The sequence below is a fragment of the Synchiropus splendidus genome, chromosome 2, assembly GCF_027744825.2.
Source record: "Synchiropus splendidus isolate RoL2022-P1 chromosome 2, RoL_Sspl_1.0, whole genome shotgun sequence".
NCBI classification, from domain to species: Eukaryota; Metazoa; Chordata; class Actinopteri; order Syngnathiformes; family Callionymidae; genus Synchiropus; species Synchiropus splendidus.
In genome coordinates, this window is record NC_071335.1 from 14765151 (window position 1) to 14792356 (window position 27206).

The window sequence follows — 27206 nt, forward strand, 5'->3', positions numbered from 1 at the left end:
GGGGAAAATAGGACATGTCTGCGTTATTATGAAAATAATTCTGGTTCATCATGATTGACGCTATGTCATAGAAATATTTATAACCCTTTTAATATATCTATGCTCATATTCATGATAGCAAAACGTGTTTTATAACTGAGACACTTCCAGGAGTGAATAGTGTTAAACCTACACATTGTGAGGCACAACACTATGAAGTATTTAAACGTAGATATCGCTTAGATTTGTGAAATATATATACGTTTTTTCCTTTGTTATTCATCGTGTTGCACATCTACGGTCTTCTGTATCATGGGCTTTGGATGTGAGCGTCTGGCTGCTGCTGCTGGCCCTTTAAGAGATGTTTTGACTCCACACGTGCTTTCCTTATATGGAGCAGCAACACAGACTGACCGCGAGTTACCTCTGCGGCTTTGCTCTACCAGCATCAGCAGCGCTATAAAACCCTGCTGGAGGAAAAAAAAAATAGTCCTATCAGACAGTGAGGCGCGCGGCAGCCAGGGTCCGTGAATGAGAAGTTTGATCTGGTTTCTGCTCATCTTGGACGAAGCCTTTTGATTCATGAGTGGATTTTAACAGCCTTTAGGACCGAGCACGGTGAGTTTTTATTTCGACTTTTGCTGGGATTTTCGAGCTTCTTTGTTGAGTCAACGGCGAGATTTGTGATTTTGAACACGGTTTGTCGTGTCGTATTTTTTGGTACAATTTAAGTTTGACGTTCTTCGTGTGAGTAATGTTTTTCCCATTGTGATGTTGGCGTTCCGTTGTTGATTTTCTTGTACAGATAATGCTGTTTACGGGCGAGTGGATAAATACAAAGAGTTCAACGAGGCGGTTATTTATTTATTTATTTTTTGCTTTGTAGATTTTCTCATTGAACTCGCTGGTGGAACGTTTCTTTGAGAAAATATTAATAATAATAAGTGTTTGTCTGTCGCTATGTCAGTCGTCACTGGACGTTAGCGACGAGGCAGCGGAGCGCTTCCGGAAAATTTGTTACACAATAAAAGTCGCGTCCTCGCGGCCTAGGTTAGTCTAGTATATCGAGCAATTTACATATATTACTAAACATTTTGTCTAAGGTTGATTCGTGTCTATGGCCTTGATGCTGTTATTAGTCGTTTATTCGAATGTCTGAGTCGCATCTCATGTCCTTATTTTTATGTCGTTTCCCTTTACTTCGACATCAATTCCGGCAATTGACGTGGTTTGGGGTCAGCATCGCCAAACAGAGTGGCTGAACGAGAGTGACCTCAGTGTAAAGCACAAAGACAGAAAACCATCACAGCGAGTTTATGCCAGTTTACCTCACTATAAAGCAAATATAAATGTATACAACCAGTCCAAAGTGCATCATGGTGCCTTTGTCACATCGTTCATTCAACGACGCGTTCAGTAAACCGTTTTCACCTTTTCATTTTTCATTCAAATGCCGAGGTGCATCAACAGTTTTTACCGTGTTGATGGAGGACAGGACTGTCACGGTCGTCTGATGTATTTCTGCCTTTCAAACGCCACCGACACTGAACAGTCAGTCATCACTTAAACATGCTCGTGTTGTTTGGAACTGAACCAGGTTAGTCATGCGGTTTATAACGATGGATTTGCTGTATGGAAGTCAACACGTGAGCGAGTTGATGGTAAACAAGTATAAAATATATCCTTTTGTACCGGTGGGGGCGCACTTGCGCTGCACCATTTGTTCTGCATCACCCATCTATTTCCACGCTCAGTTGTTTTTCTCACCAAAATACCGCTGCTGTGGACGACGACGCCACTGACATGCATTAAAATCCACATATGATGCGTTGTAGCTTTTGGTCCTCAAACCAACCGTTCATTGTTGCGCCTTTGTTCTCGATGTGTTGTTGGAAGTCGTTGCATTTACACGTCGACGATGGGCATTTCGGGGATGTTGAAAATGATGAGTGCATATCAATAGTTTGAGAATTAACGGTGATTTTTTTTAGATGTTTAGGTGTGCTTTAAATCGGTTAAGTGGATTAATATACGTGTGAAACGGATGTGGCCTGTAAAAAGCGCAGCAGTGTTGGTTTTTCTGTTGAAGTTGACCACAGAGAGAGATGGGGAGTTTTATAGCGCGCTGCTGTCACTCGTCTGCAACACATTACAATGATGCATTTTATTTTACAGTGAATGACTCGAGTCATAAGCAGTAATAAAGCATTACAAATCTGTAATGACTGTCAGCGCCCAAACTTGTGACAGCGACCGGATTGTTTTCATTAGCATAACCCCATTTAATGCAAGACAGAATGATTGGATTTGGGAGCCGAAACAATCGACATTCATCCTTCACTCAAGTCAGAGAGTCATGATTGGGTTGGTCTTTGGCCATGATGATTGTTTTTGCTGTTGTTCCAATCAGTCACTGGCTTATTAGTGTAAATACTTCTTTACTTACTTATTATCTTGGAGTGAGCGATGACGTGGCAGTTACTGTGTCCTCACCATTCATGCTGAAATAATACACTCATGAGAAGTGTTGTTTTTTTTGTGCTGTTTAACTCACCGTACCTGGGTTGGTCCCTGCACTGAAGTTCATGATATTTTTTTATTAATCTTCTGTAAATATTTCACTCTGACTCACTACGGTACAAGTATCGTCAAATAGGACATATACGGTATTTACTTCTTCTTTAGTAGTTGAAGCCATGGCTCTGTTTGATAAGACGCTTTTGAACTCGATCGCAAACAATATTGGTGTAGGATCAAGTTTTTTTTTACCCCTGGATTTCTACTGCCTGTTGGTCCACTAGTTTAAATGTAACCCGACCTTTGGACGGATGAATCTGGGTTTACTGAACCAGAAAATTTGCACTTGGGAGCTGCTGTCCTCCCTCATCAGTTGTACTTCTTTGTTCGGTAGCTGCCAGTTGCATGGTAGGAGAGTTGTTGGTTTTGACTAGTGTTTTGGGTTTTTTTTTTATCAGTTTGTATGTCTTCAACATTATAGTCTATTTTTTACTAAGAACGCCAAGCAGGTAAACCTTTTCAGAATTTACAGGATGTGGACAAAATAATGAAAACACCTAAAAGCTTTAAGGTTTTTCCATTATTTTGTCCACCCCTCGTATTGTTGTTTGTTACTGGTCATTTGTTATTTATCATTGTGTATTATGATATTTTCCACTTCCTGAATCATGTGTCGTTTCAATAACATGCCTCGATTGTGATTAGAGTCTTTGTTGTTTTTGGATCCACAGTGAGGAGCAGGAGCGTGCTCAGTCAAGTTGAGAGCAACATGGCTGTCTCCACTCAACTGGGTTTACTTCTGTGGAAGAACTTCACCTATCGACGGAGACAGACAGTGAGTCATATTAACCATGTCATTTTTAGAACAAAAAAAAATCATATATGCTTGTTACATTATCGTTCAAATAAAGATGGAAGTGATCCTTTTCTGAATGAAGCATAAATTATGTGTGATCAGAAAACTCTTGTTACTTTGTGGAGCCAAACAAAACCTACATTCAAATATATGTGCATGCATTGTCTGATCGTGTTTATTATTTGTGTGCTGTATACACGTCTAGTACAAGTGTCTTCTGTTTTGAATCAAATAATTGAATCTGTTCTTAGAAAAAAAAAATCAATTCCAGTTAACATTCTGTTCTGGTCAGCACCCACACACTCAAGTTTATGTAAATACCCCTCGTGGTAGTCTGGTCACTTCCCCTGCGGGCTGAAAAGCAACTCTCATTACCATACAATTGGTCCCTTTGTCCGTCAAGAAGCGCCGTCGTATCAAAGTGACGTCTGTCTGCGGCCTTAACTTTCAACCCAGTTATTCACGACAAAGGGATACAGTAAAGTCTCTGAGAGTCTTGGTCTCCATATGTCTACAATGCTGGCTAATGCCTGGACACTGAAGCCGCGCAGAACAGATGGACAGACCCTTGGTCCTCAAAAGCCCTCGGTCTTTGTCTCCTCTTTACTGACCCATATTCTTTACTCAGAATCCTGCTGGGATTATTGCCAACAGCCCCATGACAAGCGCACACACACACCGTCATGTTCCTTAGGTTTCCAATGACCATGTCTTCACCAGGTTTTTCTGGAAAATGTCGAATAAATGATCTCCTGATGCTACGCTCTGGTGTGCAAACAACAAACTGAGACGACATTCTATGAGAGAAGCAAGACTTTTATAGTGACCATTTCATCAGTGTTTTAAATGATCGTCATTTTTCAGATCCAGTTCGTGATCGAGCTCATCTGGCCTCTCTTCATCTTCTTCATCCTGATCTCAGTCCGGATGCACTATCCTGCATATGAGCAACATGAATGTAAGTTCTTCAACAAATACCTCAAATACCTTTTTTTTTTCAGAGAAGTGAGCTTTATGCAGTTTCTTGGCAATATCAATGTATTGATCTACCAAGCGTGTTGCATATGTCAATATTTGTTTGAACCATGGGCCCATTTGATTGACCATTCAGAGAACTCCAAATGTTGTTCGCCGTCTGAGGTGATTTCCAAAGTTTCAACATGGGTTTACAAAGACATGTGTGTGGGTTTCCAGCCAATATTTGACTGGCCTTAATGTTGAACTCTTGATTTTACGAGATTGACAAGTGACCATATGATCTAGTTTTGCTCTAATCGCCCACTCAGGACAATTTTTAACCATGTTTTATTGCATCAGTAGCACTAAGGTATGATACCGTTCTGCTGTTGAGTGTGTGTACAAGAAAAATGAGGACAATGGACTTTTTTTTAAATCAGGAGGTTGATTTAAAATAGTAATTCTCAAGTTATGGCTGATTCTTTGTGCGTGGTTTCAAAATATAATCACGTTTATATTTATATGTGTATTTTCATGTTTGCAGGTCACTTCCCAAACAAGGCCATGCCCTCTGCAGGTACTCTGCCTTGGGTACAAGGAATCATCTGCAATGCCAACAACCCCTGCTTTCGTAATCCGACCCCAGGAGAGAGTCCCGGAGTGGTGGGGAACTTCAACGACTCCATGTAAGTGAAAAAATAAATGTCATTTTCAGGTCAGGTTGCTCAGATAATCTCAGTGTCAAAGTGTGTGTGTTCAGTTCTGTATGTAGTTAATCATTCTCCATTCTATTTTTAACATTCCAGAATCTCCCGTTTGTTCAGCGACGCCAAGAAGATCCTGCTTTATTCTCAGAATGACAAAAGCTATGAGGGCTACAAAGGACTTCTGAGGGCACTGAGGAAGATGCAGAGAAATACAGCTCGTAAGGACCATTCCTTCTTACTAATGATGTCATGACTATAAATGAAAGAGTGAACAAGAACATCACGCAAATATGTCCTTGAGTTGCAGTCAGTCACTGCAAGTGCTTTTAGTCTTTGTTCATGCAAATTCTTATCAAGTGTCATTTCATATTTTCATGTAATATAATCACTACATTGAAGGCTTTTTAACAGAAGGTAAAAAGCAGCTGGCAAGGATGTGAGGGTGTAGCCCTCCCATTCTTATCATTGCCAGCCAGCCTCGAAGGGCCTCCTATCCCCCAGAGTCTTTGGGTGTCCCACTTCCTTAGCTCTAATGTTACGAGTCAAAGGAGGTCGAGAATGAAAATGCTTCCGCTCACTACTGTAGAAAAGAGTCAGCAAGAGACATTTTTGGTGAAAGATCCACTCGAAACTATAAGATGGGAAGGGCAAAATAATATAGAAAGCAATATTGTTTGTTGTGTGATGCTGATTATCAAGATGCGCTCTCTAGTTTCATCCCTTTCATCTTTGTTTTTTTATTCAAATTTTTGACGTGGTGCTGGGAGTCAGTAGGGTTGTGATGTGGTAGAGTTTCGATGTTCCATTGCGGCCAAAAGCTTTGGGACAGCTTTAAAAATGGAATATTGTGGTGAAAAAAATATTCATTTAATCTCACCTCGGCTTGGGATCCCTTTAGCATGCTCACATTATCTGTGCATTTGTATTGTGAATGGTCATATTTATCTTAGGGAATGAGAGTTGTTTGAGAAACTCTGTTGCAAAAAGAAGATCAGTAAAATATGGCTAAGTATGTGATAAACAATATATTCAGTTCCCTTTACACTGACTTCTCCTCATCATCTATTTTAAGGCATGTGGTTTAATACATGATAAATAAAGATAACTCACCTCTAGCACAATACATCTGAACCATATAAGTCTATATTTATATCATATCGTGCATTATGCTGTGTCAAATCAAATAAAGTGCTTAATCGGGTTGTAGGACTCACAGGTTGTGCCTCATGTCTGATTCCAATTCAGCTAATGACAAGATGAAGCAAAGGCTTCTGGTTTGTTTTAGCTTAGATGAGAGGAGATGGCCTTTATTAATACATATATACACTGACATTAGAAAATGAAGATATAGTTATATAATGTAGGGGTTCATACGGACAGATAAACCTGGCAGATGGCCTTTAGATGATGGTATGTAGATTTCATGTCATTTTGGAGCAGGGCTGGGCACTTACATTTCCTTGGGGACCAAGTATGCTGGGACTGTTGTGACAGAGAAAAAAACGGAGACTTTATGTAGGTGAAAAAAATCAAAAGAACGAAAACTAAACGTTAATAAAAAAAAAGCAGTAAATGCTGTAAATACAGATCTCCAAACACCTTATTACATGTTATAAATGGGTTATATGATTGTGTTATACTTCATTCTATAGACATTTTAGCGGTTCAATTGAAAACATCTATTTAAGTTATAAATATCTGTACAAAAGTTATGTGCAAAACATGAAACAGCTTCTCATTTCCATCCATCCATTTACTTATTTCGAGGGGCAATGCATTTTCACAAAAAGGTCAGTTAAAGCTGTTGCTGATACTGAACTGATATGAATATAATTCATGTGTGAAGTGGTTGACAAAGGCCTCACTTTATTCAGATCAGGTTTATAGTTATTGTAGTTTAGCTACATTACTATTCGCAACAAACAGCAACCAGTTAATCGACCAGTTTAACCGACTGGCTCTTGAGGTGTTTTTCGTTTTCCATTTGTTTTGCCCACGCAATGCTTGTGCTAACTTGTATAGAAGTGTTGTTCAGATGAAAAAAGATGTGGCGTAGACTCAGTTTCCTGGTTCACACATCAATACACATGGTAGTCGGGTGTGTTGACCCGTAAAGGTCAGGGTCAGGTTCAGACACATTAGGCACTGTCCTGCAGTCTGCTCTCTCAAATGTGTCTGACATGAACTTGACTCCAGCTCTGGAGCTCAAAGAGACACAAAGGCATAGTTCACTTCCTGTCAGAGGAAGATCACATGGGTTGCCGCAAAAGTTCCCTCTTTGTGTCTGAGAGGATGTTAGTCGGGTGAATGGCTTCTGCTTTTGTTTTGTTGTGCAATCTGTTTGTGAGGTAAGAATTGATTGGAGAGATCAGACGATTAATAATCCGTGGATGGTCTCTACTCACGGTGGACATAACAATTATCCCGAGAATGTGTCGGAAATGGTTCTGCTTTGAGAGGAAGACAACCCTGTCCAGTCCCTATACATGTGTATTCAGGCAGTCTTCCTGTTGATTTAAACAATGCAATTCTTTTGTTCTTTTTAAAGACTTTAAGCTGAAGGACTTTCTCAGAGACAACGAGACTCTTTCCCACTTCTTGCACCACAATGCTTCACTCCCCCATCATGCTTTGAAGCAGATCGTGGAGGCGGATGTAAACCTGGAGAAGGTAATCTTTTTTTTTTTTGCTCTATGTTGTGATGTGAATGTCTTGAAGAAACTGCAAAACGATTGATAATAAATTGTTTCATTTCATCTTTAATGTAAATGAACTGTGTGAATAGGTGGAACTGTGGTGCAGTGGTTAGAGCTGTGGCCTCTGTTCATATCCAGGCTACATGATACACATTGTGGCAAACAAAGCCTCCTGTCGACGACAGCATTTTTATTGAATGCATAGACAGGTGTTGTTTTCCCTTTTCCCTCCTCCTTTTTCCCCATTATAGCTTAACAACAGCAGCCGCATCATCTTCATCACCGCCCTGCAGTTGGAGGGTTTAAGTCACATGACTCCCCCTCCTCTTTCCCTTCCCCCATATCGCCTCACGTGCCATGACAGTGGTTGAAAAACAACTTTACTGGGTCGCACACTGGTGCACGCCGAACATTTTCAGTCACTTTTATTAAATATTTATCAGTTCATGATAGGAAAAAGATTTCGTGCATGCAAATGATTTGATCAAGAGTCCACATTTTCGCACGTTTTGTTTACATATTGTATGTCGATCAGCCTTGATCGTGATTGGCCATTTTCTGTAAGCCCCGTCGGAAGGCTGCCGACATGGTGACATAACACAAACTGGTCAAGGACATTTGGACGATAAGCCCCCCTGCTCTCCCCCCCGTATTCCAGCAATTCTCTCTGTCTGAGTCACATACTGGACGATCCAGGGACACTCTGACCGCACAGGACAGAACGTCTTGTGTGTTTCAGATAGCAAGTGATCACACTCCTTGTGTCTACCACAATTCACACGCTGTTTTATACACAATTATTTTTGGTTTATTTTCATAGTGTAATTGTTCCTTGAGCCGTAAAGGCCAGTGAAACATGGTTTACTTGTTTCAAACAGCCAAAGGTGCGGTTGCAAGATACTGATCACCTGAACACTGAACACCTGTTTTCCTGTTTCTCCCTTCGCAGGTGCTGACTAAAGGGTTTGGCTTTCATCTCAGGGACCTCTGCAACGTCACACCGCTGGAAGAGTTTGTGCACATCGCTGATCGGAACGTGTCTCTTCTCACTCAAGAAATCATTTGCAAGTCCTCCAGCGATTGGCTGAACAAAGCTCAGAGCCACTTTCTGTCCAACCTGGACTTCTTCAAGCCCATCCGGGTAATTCAGAATCATCTAGAATGATCATGAATCAGGGCAAATGTAAATGAAATGTGAAATGAAAGGGAAAAATAGGACAAAAAACGGAATGATCTTTGATCATTAACTTTGAGCTAAAGAATATGTGTGTCGAATTCAATGAAACTTTACAATGTTGCATAGTTAGTTGAATTAAATCGCATATATGGAAAAAATGCTTACTAGCACAGCAGATTTAAAACCATCTAAAGCAGCAGTTAGGACATGTCTTTCTCTTTTCTGCTGACTGCAGCATTGTGTTCCATGAACTGGTGCACTTTTGGCAGATTCACATCCTTCCCTCGCTGCTCTGAACAGAGCAACCTTTCACCTACTTCCAGACTTCCCCAATCTGCCCACCCCTTCCCTGAAATCATGACCGTAAACTGACTTGTGTGTGACGCAAAAAAGGTTGAAACCACTGGGTAATAGCATTTGCATTGGAAAAGGAAGCTTTGGCTCATAAAATGTCTGACGACATCAGACACATATGACACATCGTGAGAGTAGAACAAACTTCTCCAGTCACGGAAGACGAATGCAGTTTTGTCTGTAAGGAATGTCGGCAAGATGGATAAAATAATCTGTCGAACGAAGTGTAGAAGTTAAAAACACAATGAAGCACTTTCTCCTCGACACCAGCTGCTCTCTCTTCAGCAACACTTGAGCCTTATCAACTGTCTGACATTCCAGCAGCTGACTGTTAAGTGTGATTGACAAGGACACACACGTGTGTCCCAGCTTTCACACTCACACACACACAGACAAAAAAAAGAATTTGACAGACAGGACCGCTGCAGGTCGGAGCCACTGTGACTTTTGATCCCACTGTTGATCTTTTCTTCTGTTGTTTTCACAACACAGCTGTTTGGTGAACAGTTTACTGTTTTGATTCAGCAGGCAGAGTAGCACACTGACATGTCTTTCTCTTCCTCTGACAGAAGGATGTCAAGTCAGACCCAAAGGTTGTCCAGGAAGTCTCCGCTGCAACCGACAGTCTCCTGGAGAGCCTTGGAGCCTTGGCTGTTGAGGTACGCAACACACCACGCTTAAAAAAACACCAGCTGAATTGGTGCAGCTCCTCTCAGGGCTGTGTTGACAGTGCCTTGTTGTTTACCAGTGAGCATCAGTCAAAAACCAGTACAGGTTCATTGCAGGTAAAGATGAGTCATCATTTGACTCACTGTCATGAATTCCTAATATTGAGTATCATTTTAATCAAAGTAGAATGTTATAAACAGTCAGACAAAGTAAGCAGAAATAAATCTCTCCAGCACTGATCCTTTCTTCACACAAGGAAGGCTGTTACACAATTGTTGTGAATGTTCTTGTTTTTTTCTTGACTGAAGAGTCCAGTCTTTGTCAATTCATTTCCACCTGGTTATAAATAAACTGATCTCAAGGTGCTGTGCAACAAAAAGGCAAAAAAAAAAACAGTAATTCCCGACCATTTTCAAAAATCAGAATATCTGTTTGTATGTCGTCGGGAAGTGAGCCCAGTACTGGTCTGGTTTCTGCTCCAGGAGCACAGAGTCCCCCGCTGGAATGTGTTTAGAAAGGTCAGAGGCAGCAGTTTTTGGGGAAAACACACATCCCGCTTTCTCTGCAGGCCTCAGTTCTGATGACTTGGCAGAACCTAAAGATCCAGCTGGCCGTTCGTCTGTGTTCGTACGCCTCTGTGTTCGTTCGTCTGATCAGCTGTGAAAACATCAGGGAGCGAGTCTCACCCTCAGATAACCCCGAGTGACTAGTGTTCACTGCTAAATGCATCAGAAATCTGGTCACAAAAATAACTGCTTTCACATTTTTAACCCCCACATTTTATATCTCTGCTATTTATGCTTAAAACGACAATAAAAAGATTGTTTTGAATCGGATCTGACCCAACAACTGCCCAACTGTCATCAAAATGAACAAGATCACGTTGTTCCAAATTTTCTGTGAAGCCTTATAAATCACAAAAATGCTTAGCGTATTAAATTAAGTGGTTTACGTGGGATTTATGTCAGTCGCTAATGGCTTAACTCGCTGAATTGAACTCCAGTAACCCTCCTCCTGATGATAGCACCGAGGAGACTTTATATTTCAGAGATGTTGCATAACATAAATAAATTCCCCCGCACCTCTCTGCCCTGATGAAATATTATGATCCCAAATATGTGCACGGCGAGTGTCCATGTCAGGATTATTGATTGTGCTCCTGTTGACAGTGATGGGAGAATGGAATGCTGCTGTTGAGCGTTTGTTACTTACGCCTTATGGGAATGTGTGATTCAGTTCCAAAATATTTCCAACTTTTATAAGAGCATACAGGGATTATTCTTCTGATTTTCATTTCTCCATCGGTTACATGGTTTTTGAAATAATGGTTATTAAAAAAAAGCTCAATTTATGTGTGAAAATTGTCAACTATTAAAACAAATTGGCGATTTAAGGTGAGAATGTGCTGATTTGAACTGAAGTGAACTGACTCAGGCGCAGCGTTGAGGTTACTGCCGGGCAAGTCCTGCTGCCTGCTTAAACATGTCCGTGTTTGTGTCCTGCTTGAATAAGCTTCCAGGTTAGTCATCTAGTTACCTAAGCTAACGTGGGTTTTAATAAACATGACACGTCTGGATGTTTCTCCTGCTGTCACCGGCTTTTGTCAGGTGCAGTTCAACGCTGCAGGCGGTGACGGCACTGAAAAACAAACAAAAGTCATCCGCTTCCCGCTTAAATTCACAAAGTTAATCACAAGCTGCAGACGCAACTCTTTGAGGTGAAGAACATGTGATGTTTGATGTGGATTCAGTCAGTCTCCCAAGCACTGTAACCACACGCTGAACAAGTTTGTTTGTCAGTCATCTGAGCTGCAGTCTCACTTTCTTTGTTGGAAAGCAGTGCTGAATGTTGTGGTCAAGATGGGGACAGAATAAGGATTTCATGCCGTGGACTTGGTCTGAAATATTACAGGGGACAGAGGGCCCTTTTATTTGTTCTGAAACAGTCATGCGTGGTGTGTCACAGTCATTTTTGTGTGTCAGCGAGTGTGTGTTCAGTAACTATTGTCAGCTTAATTCCAGTGCGCCTGTGGAGGTTTGCCTATTAGGAGAACGACCGAGAGTAACCTCTCTTTGTTCCTCGCTTTTCCTCCAGTTTCACCGCCTGTTGCCGGCTCCTTTTCTCTTACTTAACAAACCCATTTTCTGGCTTTTCTATTCCAGTTCCACTCCTTCTGTGTGTGGCACTCTGATAAGCTTAGTGTAAGCTCAAATTAAAATCCTGTTTTCCCACTTAAACAAAAGACCCTCCTTTCCTCGGTGCTTCATTGTTTCACACACGCAAACAAAACCTTTTCCTCTGCTCTTTCGGTCATGGGTGTGTGACATAACTACGGACCCTTGCATGACCGTCTGAAGACGTTTATAAAGCACCTGCGGCGACACATTGTCTCCTGACCTGTAATCACCCCTCTTCTGTGCAGCAAAGATGAACTCTTTGCTCCTTTAAGCCGATTAAATTCTTGATGTGGTTGCAAGTTTCTGGTGATGCACTTAGTTGGATAAGGAGCTGCTTTGTGCACACAAAATGTATCTTCATAAGGCTAAATATATATCTAATATTTCCTGCAGAATCCAGTGAAATGCTAGATGTGTTTATTGACGATAGTGGTCTGATATACATGTGTTTTTGTGGACTTGCTGCTCACTGTCCGTGTCTCCTCTGGCAGCTGTCCAGTATGAATAGTTGGAAGGATATGAGAAAGGAGATCCTCTACCTCACTGCCAATGCCACCGGCTCGCCAAATCAGATGTACCAGGCCGTGTCACGCATCGTGTGCGGACACCCAGAAGGGGGTGGACTCAAGATCAAGTCACTTAATTGGTATGAAGACAACAACTACAAGGCGCTGTTTGGAAACCATGGTAACGACAGCGACAGCGAGCCTCTATCTGCCTACGACAACTCTTCAAGTGAGCGACCTTCGACATCATTATTGTCATTTCTACTCAAGTTTTTTTGACGTCATATTTTTCTGTTGGCACCTCAGCTCCCTATTGTAACAACATGATGCGTAGCCTGGAGTCCAGCCCCATTTCCAGGATGATCTGGAGGGCTTTGAAGCCTCTGCTCATGGGGAAGATCCTGTACACCCCTGACACTCCTGCTACTCAGAGAATCATCCATGAGGTATAAGTTGTTATCACTAAAACTGAAATATTATATTATAATGCATTTCATAAATGTGCTGCAGGTGAACAAAACCTTCCAGGAACTGGGTGTGCTGCGAGATCTTGGAGGAATGTGGGAAGAACTGAGACCGAAAGTCTGGAACTTCATGGAGAACAGCGAGGAAATGGACTTAGTCAGAGTGAGTGCCTTTGCTTTTTCAGATTGGAATTTGATATGGTTCTGTAAATACATAAGAACATACAAGGAAGTGTTTCTTCATTGTATAAACATGGAAAACTAATCCGTCGAATATTTTTTTATCATTCATCCAAGAATGTCTGGATCTCAAAAATGGGTAAACAGAAACCTAGAATTATTTACACGCATAAGTTATCATATTACCTCTCTTCTTCATCTGTTTAATCCAGCTTGCCGCAGCTTTGTATTAAATAACCTCTTCATCAACAGATCTAATATTAACTCGACATGAAACACAAATCAGAGTTCTTTGTGAACTGTTGTTCCAACAGCGCGACCTAGTGGTGAGAAAAAATGTGTCGCACGGAGGATTCAAATTTAAGAGCTCATACATGAAAACAATTTTTTTTTTTACAGCTCTCGTTTTTCCTCCACCTAAAATATTCCCATCCTGCTGTCAGACCGAGACTCAACAGTGGCATTTGTTTTGAAGAACAGTAGCAAACTAAAACCTATTGAAATGTGTCGATTTATTTATTTATTTTACGGCACCTAACAACTTCTACTTTACATTACAATCACAAGTTTTTTTACTCATCTGCAACTTTACAACTAAACATAACTGGCCTTGTTTTTTTGCTTTGTTTTTTTTTTGCAGACTCTGCTCCGAAACAATGCCAGTGCCAGCTTTTTGAATACACAACTCAGTGGGACAGAGTGGCGCGTTTCAGATGTGTCTGACTTCCTGTCCAAGACATCAGAAGACCAGAGACCTGCAGGTTCTGCCTACACCTGGAGAACTGTTTTCAATGAAAGTGACCAGGCCATTCAGACCATCTCTCGGTTCATGGAGGTCAGTTGGTTGTCCATATGATTGTGTCCGTGTTCGCTGTAGTTACAGTGTTTTAATATGAGGTCAAAGATCAAGTCGCATTCAAGACTTGTTTTGAGGATTCTGTTCAGTTTTCAATGATTAACTATAAACTGTTATGGTCCTTCTTAGACAAAATATGTCAGGTCAGGTCATAAATTCTGACACGAGATTTTGTCAAGGCCGCAAAGTGACTGTTCTCCTTTACTTGCAGAGATAGGTGAGTGTACAGGGCTCTTAGTATGGAGGCAGAAAATGGGTCAGAGGTTACTGAGGACATCGTAGCTGATTAATTAGAATCATTTTCGACTCAGCGACTCCATTCTAAACCTGTTTGTGTTCGCTCTATATGAGGCCCGGTTCTGTCGCAAGAGAGCCAATTTTGAAGATTAAAAAAAAGACGTCTTCTTTCCTGATGTTTTGACTTTCAGTGTGTGAACCTGGACAAACTGGAGCCTGTTGCTAATGAGGAGCGCTTAGTCAACAAATCCATGGGTCTGCTGCACCACCAAAAGTTCTGGGCAGGGATTGTGTTTCCTGACATTTCTCACAGTGACGGGTCTGACCTGCCTCCGAACGTCAACTACAAAATTCGCATGGACATCGACAATGTTGAGCGCACCAACAAGATCAAAGACGGGTGAGATTTCACACTGAATTCAATAAAGGTAAATACAACTTGTGCGGTTGTGGGTTTAATGTTTGCCATATTTCTTTGCAGGTATTGGGACCCCGGTCCCAGAGCTGACCCTTTTGAAGATCTGCGCTATGTGTGGGGCGGATTCTCCTACCTGCAGGATGTCATTGAGCAGGGAATCATCCGAGCTGTCACTGGAACCAAGGAGAAGACGGGCATCTACATCCAGCAGATGCCCTACCCCTGCTATGTGGACGACATGTAGGTGTCTCCTCTGCATTGAAAACAATTTCCCCTGTCTCCCATTGACATCACCGTCTTTCTTTTTTGGACAGCTTCTTGCGTGTGATGAGCCGTTCGATGCCCTTGTTCATGACCTTGGCCTGGATGTATTCGGTGGCGATCATCATTAAGGGCGTGGTTTATGAAAAAGAGGCCCGACTGAAGGAGACCATGAGGATCATGGGACTGAATAATGGCACCCTGTGGCTCAGCTGGTTCATCAGTAGTTTAATACCGCTGCTGATCAGCGCCGGCATGCTGGTGATGCTGCTGAAGGTGGGTGACGTCAAGCAAACTCTCATGTTGTTTACCACTGAACTGAACCATCCTTTTGATTCTCCTCAGATGGGCAACCTTCTGCCGTACAGCGACTCCGGGGTGGTGTTTCTGTTCCTCGGCTCCTTCGGTGTCGTAACCATCATGCAGTGCTTCCTGATAAGCACCCTGTTCTCACGTGCCAACCTGGCTGCAGCCTGCGGGGGCATCATTTACTTCACTCTCTACCTCCCATATGTGCTCTGCGTGGCCTGGCAGGACTATGTAGGATACGGAGCCAAAGTCGTCGTGGTGCGTGAATGAATAAAACAAATGTGATAAACTTTCAGAATCAACTTTTAAGCCTAATATTGTTGCCCCTGACTTCTATTTCCTCTCCAGAGTCTGCTGTCTCCCGTCGCTTTTGGTTTCGGCTGCGAGTACTTTGCGCTCTTTGAGGAGCAAGGAGTGGGGATCCAGTGGTCCAACCTGCTCGCCAGTCCACTTGAAGAAGACAGCTACAACCTGACCACATCCATCTGTCTCATGCTCTTTGATGCCGTGCTCTACGGCATCATGACATGGTACATTGAAGCAGTATTTCCCGGTGAGTCATCATCAAATATGAAGTGTGTACCCTCGATTAAATAAAGAACTGGGACCTCACTTACACTTCATCTTGTTCCAGGTCAATACGGCATCCCCAGGCCATGGTATTTCCCTTTCCTGAAGTCATATTGGTGTGGAGAGAAGGAGAACAAGAACATCTCCACTCCCCTGTCCAAGAAGGGCAACGCTGAGGGTGAGTTTCTGTGTTACGTATTTGGAGGTTCTATATCCCGTGTTACGCCTAGAGCTGGGACTCCAATCTGCTTCTATGGTTTTTTAAATCAATAATGTGTATATAAAAATATGAAATATCCTCAACAGCTGTCTGTATCGAAGAGGAACCAAGCCACATTGATCCAGGAGTTTATATTGAAAATCTGGTGAAGGTCTACAGTCATGGAAACAAGCTGGCTGTTGATGGACTTTCTCTGAGATTCTACGAAGGACAGATCACATCCTTCCTTGGCCACAATGGAGCCGGAAAGACCACAACCATGTAAGGACGACAAAGCTCTGTAAAAAAGAAAAAAAAAAGAATGTGTTTTCACACCTTCTGTTGTATCTGTCATTTGTTTAGGTCCATTCTGACGGGTTTGTTCCCACCCACCTCTGGTACCGCCTACATCCTGGGGAAAGACATTCGCTCTGAACTGAGTACCATCAGGCAGAATCTCGGCGTTTGTCCCCAACACAACGTTCTCTTCAGCATGTACGTGTGTAGAAGAAGGTTATTGAATCCACATTTGCCACTGCTTTTTATTCACCGTTGGTGTTGGCTCCAGGCTGACAGTGGAGGAGCACATCTGGTTCTACGCTCGCCTGAAGGGACTGCCCGAGGAGAAGGTGAAGGCTGAGATGGAGCAAATCGTGAATGACGTGGGTTTGCCTCATAAACGCAAGTCTCGCACCAGTACACTCTCTGGTAGGTCCCGCTCTCCTTATGGAATGTTTATGTCTGCGAGAGCGATGATTGACAGGACTGCTGCTGCAGGTGGGATGCAGAGGAAGCTTTCTGTCGCGCTCGCGTTTGTTGGCGGTTCAAAGGTCGTGATCTTGGATGAACCTACCGCTGGTGTTGACCCTTACGCTCGCAGAGGCATCTGGGACCTTCTCCTGAAATACAGACAAGGTAATATCACTGTGAGTGATGTTGGTGTTTCACCCAATACCGATATGAGGTTGACTCTTTCTGTGACTGCTTCAGGCCGCACCATCATCCTGTCCACGCATCACATGGACGAGGCTGACATCCTCGGCGACCGCATTGCCATCATCTCTCACGGCAAACTGTGCTGCGTCGGTTCCTCGCTCTTTCTGAAGACGCAGCTGGGCACAGGCTACTACCTGACCCTGGTCAAGAGGGACTACGACTTGCCCCTTCAGTCTTGTCGTAATTCTGCCAGCACTGTCTCGTACAGCAAGAAGACTGAGAAGGTGAGAGTTGATGATGCTGCTTTTTAAGATCACAAAACAATTACTTGTTTTTTGAATATATGTAACTTGAATTTTTGTTCTTGTTTAAGGAGGACAGTGTATCGGAGAGCAGCTCTGACGCAGGTCTTGGCAGCGAACCAGAGAGCGAGACCACCACAATTGGTATTTTTTATATATATCATGAGTTAATATTCACCTGAATTTAGTTCATTTCATGCAAGGCTCATCTCTCCTTTTCACCTGCAGATGTCTCCCTGATCTCCAATGTGATATTCAAGCACGTGCCTGAAGCTCGAATGGTGGAGGACCTCGGTCACGAAATCACATATGTTCTGCCGTACCAGTCGGCGAAAGACGGAGCCTTTGTCGAGCTCTTTCACGAACTTGACGACCGACTCACTGACCTCGGAATTTCAAGCTACGGGATATCGGATACCACTCTGGAAGAGGTGAAAACCAGACGATGAAATTCACCGTATAATAAGATCCTTTTATTTAACGCCGTCCTCTCCATCACTTCCAGATCTTCTTGAAGGTTGCAGAGGACAGTGGGGTGGATTCTGTGGAGCTTTCAGGTGAGACTGGTGATTTAGAATTCACTATCAGTTTTTGTTTACTCACTGAAACTCACCCATCATTCTGGGGATGCAGACGGAGTTGTCCCCACAAGGAGACGGCGCCATCATGCCTTTGGTGACCATCAGAGCTGCCTGAAGCCATTCACCGAAGACGACTTTGATTTCAACGATTCTGAAGGTAACCCAGCGTGGAACCATTTTGAGCGAAGGGCAGTTATGGATCTTTACTTATTTGGTGTCGATGCTCCGCTTCCAGAGTCCAGAGAGACGGACTGGCTCAGCGGAATAGACGGAAAAGGCTCATACCAAGTCAAAGGCTGGAGTTTGAAGAGGCAGCAGTTTGTGGCTTTACTCTGGAAACGGTTTCTCTACGCCCGACGCTCACGAAAAGGATTCTTCGCTCAGGTATGCACGCTTATAAATATACTGAAAATCTTTGTTTTACATGTACGTGTGCAGTATAAATATGTGTCTTCTTCTGTCCAGATTGTGCTTCCGGCGGTGTTTGTGTGCATCGCGCTGGTGTTCAGCTTGATCGTACCTCCGTTTGGAAAGTATCCCAGCTTGGCCTTGAATCCCAGCATGTATGGAGAGCAGTTCTCCTTCATCAGGCAAGACATTTTTCTTCATCACACTGCAACCTTTATTTGTTCACTTTGTTAATAGTTTGTCTTTGTGCTCACAGTAATGACATTCCTGAAGACTCCCACACCAACAAACTTTACGGTGCTTTGACAAGTAAACCTGGATTTGGAACTCACTGCATGGAGGGAGAACCTATTCCGTGAGTTTGTTTATTCCAATTAGTTCAACATCTTTAATGAAATATTCCGTAGTTTATTCATTCCGATGTCGTCTCTATCATCCAGGGACACTCCGTGTACCGCCATAGATGGAGAGTGGTCTGTCCCGCTCGTGTCTGAGAAGCTAAGAGACATTTTCGATAAGGGAAACTGGTCCATGGAGAATCCCTCCCCTCTGTGCGAGTGTAGCTGTGAAGGGCGTAAGCGGATGCTGCCAGAGTGTCCCGCAGGAGCAGGAGGCCTTCCCCCACCAGAGGTTTGTCATCTACAGCTGATCCTTTCTCTCGCAAAAGACCAGTGACTGAACTGAATTTTGGCATCTTCAGATGAAGGTCAGCGAGACTGACACTCTGCAGAACTTGACTGGCAGAAACGTCTCGGACTACTTAGTTAAAACCTACGCTCAGATCATCGGCAAAAGGTAACACCCATCAAAGATTTGAATTTAATGTGAAAATACTCTGTAGCACAAATTCATCTTTTTTTCTTCTCTATTTCAGTCTGAAGAACAAGATCTGGGTCAATGAGTTCAGGTACTTTCCCCCACCAAATCAAAGTTGTACTGCCTCCAACCGATGCTCTGTAACCTGGAATGATTTTTATCAACAGATATGGTGGATTCTCACTTGGTGCCAGAAGCTCTCAGTTCCTTTCACAAAAAGACCGAGTGGACGACGCGATCGCTGCACTGAGGAGACGCTTCCATCTGGAGAGAGTAAGAGACTTGCTTCAACTGTTGCCTGTGAGCGATCGAAGTCGGAGGCACTCACGTTTCCCCCACCCTTGTTCTCCAGGGAACCGCTGCCGACCGTTTCTTCCGCAGCCTCTCAAATTTCATCCAAGGACTGGACAGCAAAAATAACGTCAAGGTCAGCACACACATGGTCCGCATTACGCAACAGCATGAAGCTCCGGAGGTGAAGTCTGTGTCCTCATTAACACTGGCCATAGCAGCTGGTGTGAAAACACGTGTAAATATAAGGAGTCGATAGTTGAAACAGTGACAGACGTGTGGCGTGTGTCGTTTTTTTTTGTGTTTGTGTTGCATTAAATCGGTCATAATCTCTCATGTTATTTTCAGATCTGGTTTAACAACAAAGGGTGGCACAGCATCACGTCTTTCCTCAACGTGATGAACAACGGAATCCTGCGAGCGAGCTTGCCTCCCGGAAAAGACCCCGCCAAGTTTGGCATCACGGCCCACAACCATCCTCTCAACCTCACCAAGGAGCAACTTTCACAAGTGGCGTTGTAAGTGTGACAGGTGGCACGCATTAAAGGAGAAAAAAAAATCTAACGCCATCTTGTTTTAGGATGACGACCTCGGTGGACGTGTTGGTGTCTATCTGCGTGATCTTCGCCATGTCCTTCGTACCTGCCAGTTTCGTTGTCTTCCTCATCCAAGAGAGAGTGAACAAAGCCAAGCACATGCAGTTCATCAGTGGAGTGCAGCCCTTCCTCTACTGGCTGGCCAACTTCGTATGGGACATGGTACGACTGCTGGAGCCTTTATTCATCCACACCTGTCCTCAGTACAAACTGACTGACTTACATCTGATCTCTCCTTCAGTGTAACTACATCGTCCCCGCCACTCTGGTCATCATCATTTTCATCTGTTTCCAACAAGAGGCCTATGTCTCCTCCACCAACCTGCCGGTGCTCGCCTTGTTGCTGCTGCTGTACGGGTGAGTTCGGGGGACATTCTCTGCCTCTCCAGTCACCATCTGGCTTCCCTCTGATCCCCTTTTGAATTCCCTCACAGGTGGTCCATCACTCCTCTGATGTACCCAGCCTCGTTCTTCTTCAAGATCCCCAGTACTGCCTACGTGGTTCTGACCAGCGTCAACATCCTGATCGGCATCAACGGCAGCGTCTCCACATTTGTCCTGGAGCTGTTCGGAAGCAATGTAAGTCGCACATTTAAACCGTTTGCTTATAAAGTTAAGAATAGAAAATGAAATGAAAAATGTCTTCCCAGGAAATCGGAGGCATCAACGACATTCTGAAGAACGTCTTCCTCATTTTCCCACACTTCTGTCTGGGCAGAGGACTGATTGACATGGTGAAGAATCAGGCGATGGCTGATGCTCTGGAAAGATTTGGTGAGGATCCTCAGCTGTGATGTCTCTGAACCTACCTTATATTGGAGATTTCTTTTTGTTCATTTTAATGCTTTTTTTTGCAGGTGAGAACCGTTTCCGCTCCCCCCTGGCCTGGGACATGGTGGGAAAGAACCTCTTTGCAATGGCCATAGAGGGAGTGATCTTCTTCTTCATCACCGTTCTCATTCAGTACCACTTCTTCTTCAAGGCCAGGTATGTCTTCTGACACCCATTCTCTTCTACAGTTGATCTTCTTGGCAGGAGAGTCACCTCAATGTTCTGCTTCAGGTCATCGATCAGCCACTTGAAGCCGATCGGTGAGGAAGATGAGGACGTTGCCAGGGAGAGGCAGAGGATCCTGAGTGGAGGTGGACAGTCAGACATTCTGGAGCTGCGGGAGCTCACCAAGATTTACAAGCGCAAGCAAAAACCAGCAGTCGACCGCCTGTGCGTCGGCATCCCTCCTGGCGAGGTGCGGTACTGCAGAACACTGACCAATCGCATTCACGAAGGACTTCGATACATATGAAACGAGCGTTATTATTTTTATTTTTTTTACTCCAAAAGCTAAAATGTTTCAGTGTTGTTCTCTCCTAAATTTCCTGTTCCAATGAATATTGCTATGTTCTTTATCTTTGCAGTGTTTTGGTTTGCTGGGAGTCAATGGAGCGGGGAAAACCAGCACCTTTAAGATGTTAACAGGAGACTCTGTGGTCACGAGTGGAGAGGCATATCTTGCTGGCAAGAGGTAAAACGCACCTAAGTGAAAAAAGTACTACTGCATCAAGACTTTTTATTAAACAGTCCTGCTGGTGTTGTTCCAGTGTCAATACTGAAATCGATGAGGTGCATCAGAACATGGGCTACTGTCCTCAGTTCGATGCCATCAATGACCTGCTGACTGGTAGAGAGCACCTGGAGTTCTATGCCATCCTGAGAGGAGTGCCGGAGAAGGAAGTCTGCGAGGTGATGCGCAGCACATGACTGGTGGAACAATTGAAATGGGCGGATGGACTGAACTGGTTTGTTTCTCCCACCAGGTGGCAGAGTGGGGGATAAGGAAGCTTGGATTGGTCAAATATGTTGACAAATCAGCTGGGAGCTACAGTGGAGGAAACATGAGGAAACTTTCCACTGCCATCGCTCTCATTGGTGGACCACCGGTCGTGTTTCTGGTGAGTGCCAACACAGTTTCAGTGAATAGTCGCTTCACGCGCCTCCAGTCAGGAGCACAATGATATGAGAATATTGCTAGTCTTGCATGGCAACATCTTTTATTATGTTTTCCCGCCATCATTGACTCTGTTGTGCTGTCTGTAGTAGACAGCACTTGTTACGCAGATACGGACTAGTTATTCAGACATTACACTTCATTTTTGAATGTATAGAACATTTATACATTTTATGAAGTGAAGAGTTTTTATAATGATTCTTCAGCTGTATTTAAAGCCAAAAGTTGTTTTTGAATTTGTGAACCAGTTACTCACACTTGGTATAGGTTGATGTAAAACAGTGTAGTATAGCTGTCAGGTCTAGGGTGGCGTTGTAATGTTTAGCAACAAACAAAGAAGGTAGCATAGCATCGTGCTACATTAGCACAGCAACCTGATTGTGGAAACAGACACATGAAATACGTTTACATACAAATACATTTACTACAAAATTGTCATCCGCATACACAACATTGTTAATGTTGCAATGAATGACTTACCGTAAATCCGGGACTATAGAGTTCACTTGAATTAGCCGCATCCACTAAATCCAAGAAGGAAAAATTGATCTTGTTCATCCATAAGCAGCGGTCTATAAGCCGCAAGTGCAGTGCTTACTGTCTGCGCTGTAGAAAGGTCAGTGGTGCTTAAAAAATGCACAAACTAAACTAGTTTGGAAAACAGGCTCCAGCATGGAGACTGACTCATGAGACAAATGTTCTGAACCGAAACCAACTCCTTGCATCTTTTATTGACATTAAAGCGATCAAAATGTGCTGTTTTCACCCGCGTGTCCCAAGTTCCAACACCACAGCTGCTCCTGGAGACCGGCCCTGATCGGTCCCCGACACACGGCTGAAAACGACACATTTTGAGCGCTTTAAGGTCAATAAAACGCCGGCGATGTCATAGATTTGATGTGAAGAGGCTCAATATTTTGGCAGCGTGAGGCTCTTTAGCCAAAAATCCATACATTAGCCGCGTCGTTTTATAAACTACAGGGTTCAGACCGCGAGAAAAAAGTAGTGGCTTATAGTCCAGAAATTACGGTATCTTAAATAGTAAACTTTTGAACTCAGAACAAATTTAGATCTCGTCCACTTAATGTTTGGGTTCAATTTTTACAGGATGAACCAACGACTGGGATGGATCCTAAAGCAAGGCGTGCCCTGTGGAACGCCATTCTCAGCATTGTCAAGGAGGGGCGCTCTGTCGTTCTGACGTCTCACAGGTCAGTGTTTGGTTTATATTTCATCTTGCTCAGCAGGTGCATGAATATATAGATATAGATGTACCAGTTTGGTTGCTCTTGGGGAACATACACTACCATCAATAGACTATAGTATTCACATGCGTATTGGTATGTTTGTTGGTGAAGTACAGAGTTCTTGTTAAGCCTATATTTTGACCCGCTATGGGCAACAAAAGTTTACTGTAAATAACACTGGTTATTAAGAGTGAATTAGCAAGGGCTCCACTCATAGTTCATATGTGTTCCCCAACACAAGACAGTGGGAAAAATATACTCAGTCGAACAGAACTCCTCATATGTGAAACTGTTTCCTTCAGCATGGAGGAGTGTGAAGCACTTTGCACACGGATGGCCATCATGGTCAACGGCAGGTTCCGCTGTCTGGGCAGTGTGCAGCATCTCAAAAACAGGTATGAGTGTGTACATTATGTAGCAATGCAACTTCAGTTTTCAGTGTTGGAGTTTCAAATGTGTGTGTTGTTCCCTAAGGTTTGGTGATGGATACACCATCATCCTGCGGGTGGCAGGGCCGGATCCAGACCTTGGACCCGTCATGGAGTTCATCGAGCAGGAGTTGCCGGGCAGCACTCTGAAAGAGAAGCACCGCAACATGCTGCAGTACCAGCTGCCCTCCTCGCTCACCTCCCTCGCCCGCATCTTCTCGCTGCTGTCCAAGAACAAGGACGCGCTCCGTATAGAGGACTACTCTGTCTCTCAGACCACTCTCGACCAAGTAAGCCACCTTTGAAACATCATCTGAAGCCAAATGATCGCAAAAGTCTAACAAGCGCCGTCTTCCGCAGGTGTTTGTAAATTTTGCCAAGGACCAAAGCGACGAGGACCATTTGAAAGACGTCCACCTGAACAAACGGGACGCGGTGGTGGTGGACATCTCCAAACTGAACTCATTCCTCATGGACAGCAAGACAAAGGAGAGCTGTGTGTGATTCTACAGCTAAACCCCACCCCCCCATCTCTAAGACTGAAGTGCTCCCAAGAGGGGGCCAGGACAGACTTTGTCCTTTTTTTATTTGTATTTTTTTAGTCTTTTCTAATTGATGTCTTTACTCAGTGGACCTGTGTTCCAGCACCGCCTCTTGAAAAGGGTCGCGTTGCTGGAGGTCTTGTGACTGACACAATGAAAACTCAATGCAAATCAATGCAAGAAATACACATATATATATATTTGTATACAGTATGTACCTATATGTACTGTATATGTGACGTGAAGAAGTTTCTTTGAGGGCTGGAGACTGGTGCTTCTCCTTCAAGGGACCGAAAGGATGGAAAGAAGAGACACTTGAAGTAAAACCAATAACACAACTGGGTGTCAGGTTGACAGGTGACAGGAAGGCTTGTAGCTCTGCTTCTCAGTCAACAGGTCAAAGATCTCAGACGACGAACCATCATCTTTAAAGTGCTCGCTGCACTCTGTGTTCTATTTAACAACAATGCAAAAAAAAAAACAAGGTCACCTTCACTGCCAACTGCTAAATAATGTACTTTTGTATTCAGGGTTGAAGCTCTTTTCATCTCTTTGTCACGTAGATGTTTTTTAAACCAGGTGAAGACACAACAGAATCATTTATAATCAACCTATTTAAAGTCTGAACAATGCAATCATGCTTTTGTTAAGTTTAACTTATATATATATATTTTTCAAGATAAGATCTAACTCAACGTTCCCATTTTCTCATTGTGATAACAAGATGTGTAGGTTTTTTTTTCTCTTGTTGTTAGTGTCCTTGACATTCTCCAGCACAGTGCCTAAACTGTATGACGGGGAGCGGGAAATCTGCGCACTCCATTTTAAATAACATCAGAAAGTCATGGAGGCTGCCCAGGAATGTACAACACGCATCCAAGCACAAACGGCTCATCACAACCTGACTGTTGATACAAAATAAAGTGTGTCTTTAGTTGTCAAAAATAGACAGAAATATATATATATATAGTGATGTCAGGACATGTGCAGTCAGTCAAGATGAAAGATGGATGCGTAAACTGGACTGTGGTATTTACTGCATGCTTTCACTGGGCGACATCCGGACTATCGAAGCTACTGTGCGCCCAAGCATGTCGTCTCAGACCAGCATATAAGAGCTTACAGATGATCTCATCCTGCTTCAATGTTGTCGAGTGTTCTTGGAAAAATGTGACGCTTTGCCATTCTGACGAACCAGATGTGTCTCAGAAATGTATGAGGGAACAAGGGCAGCAGTTCAAAAAAAGCCAGCGCAAAGTTTCACCCTGGACAAACTGTACGTGCCAAATGCAGCGGAAGGTGTGTGTGTTTAACCAACCAGCATTATCTCGTGATTGTGAATTCTAGATTTCAATCAAGGTCAGCAACTGTCCAAACAAAAGCTGCCAAGATCTGGTCTGAGCCCGGTTCTGCCAGGAAGCAAAGAGCACCGTGTCACTGAGTGGGATGAGATAAACAGGGACCACTGGAATTTAAAAAAAAATGTGCTTGGGATGCTTTATAGTGTAAAACTATTTGAGATAGCAAGGGTTAAAACCAATGACCGGTTGTCATAACGGGTGCTCAATGTTATATTATGACATCGCGGAGTGGCTTTTGTCGTGTCCGGGCCTGGAGCGAGCCAAGTCTCAAGCCTCCCGGCTGCTGAACACGAGCACTTTAAATGCTTGGTGGTTGCTTGTGATCCCAGTGATGAGGAGATCCCCACAAATCCTCTGCACTGGAACAATGTGCAAAATAAAAGCAGCGCCACGGCATTAAAAAAAAAAGAAAAAGAAATCACAGCGAAAGTATAAGCGGCAAAGACGATAGTTATTTCAAAAGAGAAATGTAAGACATTGCTATTGTAGTGATGTTCTCCTTCTGTGCTCAATATTAATATTTGTTTACATTTTTAAGTATTAAACAGCTGTTCCAGTCTGTTACCTTTTGTGTATAGTTATGTTGAGAAATAAAGTTCATACGTTTTGAAGAAAAAAAAAAACACGTCTGATTTTCTTTTCAGGTTGATGAATGTGACGTTTACTCCCATCTAGTGGTGAGGCCTGTTAAAGGCAATTGGGGTGACGTCATCACTTCGCTTCCTACTGGAACAGCAATGTAGCTATCTATCTATCTAGCTGTCTGTCCGTCCGTCCACCCATCCATCCATCCATCCATCATCTATCTATATCTGTTTGTCTGTCCGTCTATCTATCTATCTATCTGTCTGTCTGACTGTCTGACTGTCCACCCATCCATCCATCCATCTATCTATCTGTCTGTCCGTCCGTCCATCTATCTATCTATCTATCTATCTATCTATCTATCTATCTATCTATCTATCTATCTGTTTGTCTGTCCGTCTATCTATCTATCTATCTATCTATCTGTCTGTCTGTCTGTCTGTCTGTCTGTCTGTCTGTCTGTCCGTCCGTCCGTCCGTCCGTCCGTCCGTCCGTCCGTCCGTCCACCCACCCATCCATCCATCCATCCATCTATCTTTCTATCTATCTATCTATCTATCTGTCCGTCCGTCCGTCCGTCCACCCATCCATCCATCCATCCATCTATCTATCTATCTATCTATCTATCTATCTGTCTGTCCATCCATCCACCCATCCATCCATCCATCCATCCATCCATCTATCTATCTGTCTGTCCGTCCATCTATCTATCTATCTATGTGTGCTTGTGTGTGAGGATTTCTCCCCCTTAAAATTCATAATAAATGCACCTTTAGTGAAAGTCTCGAGTTCTATTTTGTGCCACACAACCGACAAAAGCAATATTTGTTCACTATTTTGCATAAAAAGAAAAGAACAGTACAACTTTGTTACTCTGTTACTGGTAAAAAAAACAAACAAACAAAAAAAAACATTCAAATGATGAACTGATGTTCATTTTAAGTCTCTTGTTTTTATTGTTGTGTACGTCTTCGTTTATGCAGCTGACCAACTGCAACTGAACTGTTCACTCAGCTCAT

General features: G+C 43.3%; 1 protein-coding gene across 2 annotated transcripts; it reads left to right on the top strand.

The window, feature by feature from the left end:
- Positions 1-446: 446 nt before the first annotated feature.
- LOC128753415 (phospholipid-transporting ATPase ABCA1-like) lies at positions 447-26225 on the top strand. Of its 2 annotated transcripts, XM_053855105.1 has the most exons (49): positions 447-597; positions 3228-3331; positions 4217-4310; positions 4854-4995; positions 5116-5234; positions 7565-7686; positions 8662-8853; positions 9813-9902; positions 12581-12824; positions 12902-13041; positions 13106-13222; positions 13880-14074; positions 14524-14732; positions 14814-14990; positions 15065-15287; positions 15357-15578; positions 15669-15873; positions 15955-16068; positions 16197-16371; positions 16453-16584; positions 16658-16797; positions 16867-17004; positions 17080-17309; positions 17399-17471; positions 17556-17758; positions 17833-17884; positions 17961-18065; positions 18144-18292; positions 18374-18498; positions 18573-18671; positions 18757-18946; positions 19017-19111; positions 19191-19223; positions 19300-19405; positions 19485-19559; positions 19772-19941; positions 20004-20181; positions 20261-20376; positions 20454-20598; positions 20670-20793; positions 20877-21006; positions 21082-21265; positions 21435-21541; positions 21618-21759; positions 21834-21968; positions 23132-23235; positions 23574-23666; positions 23746-23989; positions 24060-26225. In XM_053855105.1, exons 2-49 carry the CDS (start codon positions 3266-3268, stop codon positions 24201-24203), a joined length of 6807 nt encoding a protein of 2268 aa, XP_053711080.1. In that variant the 5' UTR covers positions 447-597; positions 3228-3265; the 3' UTR covers positions 24204-26225. The 2 variants fall into 2 exon arrangements, with proteins under 2 accessions (XP_053711080.1, XP_053711078.1); XM_053855103.1 differs by having other exon boundaries at positions 17961-18292.
- Positions 26226-27206: the final 981 nt, after the last annotated feature.